This window comes from Coturnix japonica, chromosome 10 (assembly GCF_054131305.1).
Source record: "Coturnix japonica strain WE chromosome 10, WE-NBRP24, whole genome shotgun sequence".
NCBI lineage: Eukaryota > Metazoa > Chordata > Aves > Galliformes > Phasianidae > Coturnix > Coturnix japonica.
Genome location: NC_140672.1, coordinates 20,171,964 through 20,177,851, shown reverse-complemented (window position 1 = coordinate 20,177,851; position 5,888 = coordinate 20,171,964). Strand labels below are relative to the sequence as shown.

The 5,888-nt window shown below is 47.6% G+C and overlaps 1 protein-coding gene across 1 annotated transcript; it reads right to left on the bottom strand.

Moving 5' to 3' along the window:
- Positions 1–2,303: 2,303 nt before the first annotated feature.
- On the bottom strand, positions 2,304–2,924 carry LOC146759473 (olfactory receptor 14J1-like). The gene has a single exon (XM_085510400.1). It carries the CDS (start codon positions 2,922–2,924, stop codon positions 2,304–2,306), a length of 621 nt encoding a protein of 206 aa, XP_085366526.1.
- Positions 2,925–5,888: the final 2,964 nt, after the last annotated feature.

Genomic DNA, 5,888 nt, shown 5'->3' with positions numbered 1-5,888 from the left:
GAACTATTGAATCATGGCATCATTAGGGTTGGACAAGACCACTTCAGTCACGTCAGGAGATGTGCCGTGCATTTTCTGCTGTCTTTACACAGCCAAGAGCAGAAGTCCCCATGTTACATCCAGAAATCTGCATTGCATGCCTGAGAAGGCAGTAGTGCTGCCTCTGTCCATGAGGACAGTTTGCCACTGGGACATGCAGGCACGGAATCCAAGGCTGGGGGTGAAAATTGGCAGAAGGTACCTGAATAGGTTCTGAAGTCACTGGGCTCTGTGCCTGAGCTTCAGCAGAACAAAGGTGTCCTATGGGTTTTGTTCCCTTGATGATCCAGCCACCTGTCATGGCTTCAAAGAAAGTGAATCTTTTTTTATCTGGATGAAAGGAAAGAAATAATAGAGAGCTGATAAATGGCTTAGAACTGCAAACAACTCAAGGATTCTACAAGGAAACATGATATGCCAATTTAAAGTGCTTCATCTGACAGAGCAGCCAGCTGGTCACAGCATTCACGAGGCATTTCCCATAAACAGGAGAGCTGCTGTGGGTCATCTCTGAGAAGAACACTTGAATGTTTACTTTGGAAACTGCCCAGAGAGCAGCCAGCTGGAAGAGTTTCCTTTGGGCTGCTTCTGCTCTGTGCAGCATTTGTCAGAGCTGATCAGTGCTGCCTCATTCACTACACTTAAATGTAAGGTGGCATTATCCCTACTCTGGGGTTCTTTTGGAAAGAACCAACCAATTGTCCATACTGCCATCACTGAGGAATCTTGACTGAGGGGAGGTACAGACTGTCTTTGAGATCAGTGCAAAGCAGGTGGATGACACTTGATAGCAATTAGACATGAAATGTTCTCCTCAGGAAAAGCCCTTGGCTGGACTGATGACATCTAAAAAGAAATAGTCAGGCTTTTCTAACAGTCAGACACTGAACAAGTGAAATGTGACATGGTCTGAATTCTCAGGCTGCTCAGCAACAGCCTCCCCTGCAGTGATCTCCCAATCACGGCATCATTTAGGTTAAGACCTCTCCGATCATCCAACTGTTAACGCGGATCTGTCAATTCAACTGCTAAACCCATATCTGTGACATGTCTCCCGATCTTTGCTATGGTACATTGCTGGGCCCTGAACTTGTTCTGCTGGGGAACAGATGTAGGGATTTCCATGGTACAGCATGTTCTTGGTTGGGCTTGATGACCTCAGATGTCTTTTCATTCTGGGATTCGAGGAAATTCATGTTCCATCACGATAGTAGGATTCTCATATTTGATGTTGTTTCTCCAATTCTGGATTTCTTGGATTCTAGAGCCATAGGAGCATAGAAATTCCAGCACGTAGGATTCTTGCTTTATAGGATTCTGGACTTTTCTTAGTTTTGTAGGATGGTAGGACTCTCTTAGATTCCAAGATTTCAATTGGTCGCAGCGCCCCCTGGTGGCCTCCTTTGGATCTGCGGGTGCAGCCCCAATGTTCCAGGCTCTGCACCACTGTGTCAGAGTGCAAGGGGAAAAAATTTACAGTTGTTGACACTGACCAATACTTGCTGAATGCTTCTGGAGACCAAACAATGGGTGTGAGCAGAGCGAGGCAAAGGGAGGTTGTAGAGAGTGTTATTTACATCTGGTTAGCTGAGAAGGGTTGTAAACACAGAGCAGCTAAACAAGCAGCCTTACCACCTGCAAGGACAGCATGAACAACAGGATGCCCTGTGATGATGAGAAACTAGCCATGGTTTTGTGAACTCAGCAAGGGAGTAACTTTCAGGATGATAACAAGAAGTTGCAAAGATACTTGGGGATGGTATGTAATTGGGAACAAATGATGAGCTCCGCTTTTGCAATATGTATGAGCTAATTATCCATATTATAAAGGTACACGCAGCCAAGGAATAAACAAGATTAGCTGATCATATAACAATGACAGGTGTGGTCGTTTGCTTTTCTCCCGCCATTCTGCAACAAGAGGTGTGTTTCAGCAGTGGTAATGGTGGGTCACCTCCTCTGGTGCAGAAGTTTATGAGCAGTCTGACCAGTACAGGTCCAGAAACGTCTCACAAGAAGGACAGCAGACAGAGTGACTGCATTTCCTTTATTCTGTTAAGATTCACAAAGAACCTGGTACATTATGTACAGTGTGTCTGGGATACACTACAAAAGTACAAGCTGAACAAGAATTGGTTTCAATAATGACTTAGTAGTGAAAACATTACAGTATTGTTAAAAAAAGAATAAGAATAAATTACACAGATAAAATGGCACAATACAAACAAACAATAAAAGAGAGCTTGATTCAGTAAAAATCTGCATTACAAGCCATGAATTCCAAAAGATGGGCAGTTCACTGCTTTTAAAACACAATTAGTAATCACTTTCCACACTGCATCCCTTACTTCCCGGTTCCTCATGCTGTAGATGAGGGGGTTCACTGCTGGAGGAACCACTGAATACAGAAGTGCCACTGTCAGATCCAGGAGAGGGGAAGAAATAGAGAAGGGCTTCAGGAGGGCAAAACATGCAGTGCTGACAAATAGGGAGACCACGGCCAGGTGAGGGAGGCACATGGAGAAGGCTTTGTGCCGTCCCTGCTCAGAGGGCATCCTCAGCACTGCCATGAAGATCTGCACATAGGACACAACAATGAAAACAAAACACCCAAAGGCTAAACTGACACTAAAAAGGAGAAGCACAACTTCCCTGTGGTAGGAGCCTGAGCAGGAGAGCTTGAGAATCTGTGGGATTTCACAGAAAAACTGGTTCAAAACATTCCCTTGGCAGAGAGGCAGTGAAAACGTGTTGATAGTGTGCAGCAGGGAATAGAGAGCCCCAGTGCCCCAGGCAGCTGCTGCCATGTTGGCACAAGCTCTGCTGTCCAACAAGGTCCCGTAGTGCAGGGGCTTGCAGATGGCAACATAGCGGTCATAGGACATGATGGTGAGAAGGGAATACTCTGCTGAGCTGAGAAAGACAAAGAAAAAATCTGTGCAGCACATCCTGTGTAGGAGATGGCCCTGGTGTCCCAGAGGGCGTTGGCCATGGCCTTGGGGAGAGTGGTGGAGAAGCAGCCCAGGTCAAGGAGGGCCAGGTTGAGGAGGAAGAAGTACATGGGGGTGTGCAGGCACTGGTCGCATGCAACGGCTGTGCTGATGAGGCCGTTGCCCAGGAGGGCAGCCAGGTAGATGCCCAGCAAGAGCCAGAAGTGCAGGAGCTGCAGCTGCCACGTGTTTCCCAGTGGCAGGAGGAGGAACTCGCTGATGGAGCTGCTGTTGGACATCTGCTGTTCCTGGGCTTGGAGTCAGGTTCAGAGAACAGAAGATAATGACAAGTTCAGATGATTCTCAGAGACACTCCTTCTGCTATGCTACAAAATTTTCCGTTCCCTCTGGAAAATGATCATTTAACACCATAACTTGAATTTCTTTCCATGAACTTTACCATCTCTTAACGAGAAGAAGATTAGGGAGCTCTTTCTCTCTTCTCATTTCCTAGTCATACCCCAGCATTCTGGATATTTTCCTCTAGCTACTCTTCGAGACCCCAGCCGCAGCATATATGCACTTCAATTTGTCATAGAGAAATCTGCCTGTTTGCAGGACAAGCAAACTATTAATCTCTGCAGAAATCAAAGTAATTATAACCTAGCTCATTATATCTTTTAGGTAGATGAGGATGAAAGCACAACTTGTGTGACTGTTTACAAAACAGCTAACTGATTGGAGAAATACTGGGGAGTCTCCAAGCTGTGTTTTTAAATTTCTACCAACAATCTTCCTTTCCCTCAGAACAGGAAATGGAAAATCCCTGCCTTGGCTCTCCTCTTGCAAAGTACCCTTACAAACACTCAGTTCTGCAGTGGAGCTGTGATCCCCCTGCCCCAGGCAGCAGCTGTGGTAGCACAAGCTCTGCCGGTGGGCTCCTTCCCCACACACATCTCCCTACAGCACCCTGGGCAGCCCCTCGGTCAGGCTGAGTGCTGAGCCTGGCAGGCATCAGAGTCTCATACCCGGCACACAGCCCCTGCGGCACAGCAGGGACCCTGCTCTGCAGGACAGCCCTGGGCACCCACCTGCAGCCCTGGCTGCACAGCCTGCCGCCGTGCTGAGACATGCAACCCTCGGGGCTGTGCTCTGATGCTGCAGCACAGAAGCCCTCAGCTGGAGCAGAAGTCCTTTTCCAGTGTAAAGAAACATGCAGGGCCTGAAGACAGATCTGCTATGGGATGTGTCAGATTTATTTATCTCTGTATTAAATGTAGCTGCATGGCCTGATGTGAGACTTACCATGTCATGGCATGCGATCAATGCTCCTCCAGTAAGCTCTCAGCTTGCTCACATCTTATACATCCCATAAGCTGTTTCTCCCTACACTTCTATCCTCATATCACCTGCAGATCATGCTCCAGCCCTGCTATGCTGTGCACAAGAGTGGCTCCTGGGCACAGCTGTCTCCCTGCAGCACTACCCACTATTATGAGCTCTGTGTTTCCCAGGAGGCAAGCTCAGCTCATCCACAGAGGATGTCAAGTTTGTCCTTCCCACTCATCTCCCCTGTGATGTCCCTGAGTTTTCATGGCCAACAGCTTCTGAAAGACAATGGCATCATGACTGTTCTTGAAATTCCAGCCATATGGTGAGTCCTACCTGAGGTTGTTTGAAGAAACTAAAATGGCACACAGACAAGGACAGGGAGAGTTGGACTTTCCCTGTGAAGGGCAGTGATCCAGCTGAGGCTGGATCCCTCTCATCTGTAGAGGGAAACACTGGAGCTGAAATGGGATTCAGCTTCCCATGGACCCACAGGAGCTGGGATTCCTCTGGTTCAGTTCAGATGAGCACAAGGAGTTGCCTGCGTGTGAGCTCCTGCTCTGAGTCCTCAGACCTTCAGCAGGGAGGCGGTTGCTCACATACACGGACACTGGGTGATGCCCAAGGTGCCTGGGGTGCTCCTGGATGTTTGCCAGTGTTTGTAAACCATGTGGGAAATCCCTGAGATAGACACCTCCTTTCTGAGTACCATCTGAGGTCCAGAGAGGGGCAAGAGGTATTCTTGGCCATCCTTATGACAACAGACCCCAGCATTTCGGACATCTCAAATTGTTTTTTTTTCACATCTCCATGGAGCAAGCAGAGTTACTCAGGTGACTAAATGGATGAGCTTTATGTTGTGGGTTTGTGATTTTTGCCAGCAGTATTCCACATAACAACATCATGCAGAACAGTGGGAGTTATAGAGTTTTTGGCAGTTTGGGTTCCCAGAGGGTAGAGGAGGGGCAGCATCTCTGGAGGACTTGGTGCAAAGAGGAAGTGAGGTCTGACTAAGGACTAGATCCCAATGTCTCTTTGCCTTTGGCCATCTCAGCTCACAGCAGAGGAAAACACGAGCCTCCATTGCACTATTTGGTGTACCCCTGTCTCTCTCATTTTATCTGATTTGCTTACATTTAATAATGTAACATCGGATTGTTGCCATTGTGTTTTCTCTTTGTTAAAATGTTCTGTTTGCTCTCTGTCCTTCTCCCTTTCCTGGAGTTGGGTTCCAGGTCTGGACGGGTCACCGGGCAAAGTCTTTCCTTTCTTTTCCTTCATTCCTTTGTCTCTCCTTTTTTTTTTCTTTTCCGGGTGTCTTTGCCCCCCTGTTCCAGACTGACATCCAGGGATAACCCCTAGACAAATCTCAAGGAGGCAAAGTTTACATTGGACGTCAGGAGGAAGTTCTTTACAAGTAGAGTGGTGGAGATGCTGGGACAGGCTGCCCAGAGAGTTTGTGGATACTCCGTCCACAGAGGTGTTCAACACCATCTTGGATAGGGTCCTGGGCAACCTGTTCTAGAGCCAAATCTCGAGGTTGGTGTCCTCGCCTATGGCAAAGGGATTGGAACTTGATGATCCTTGGGG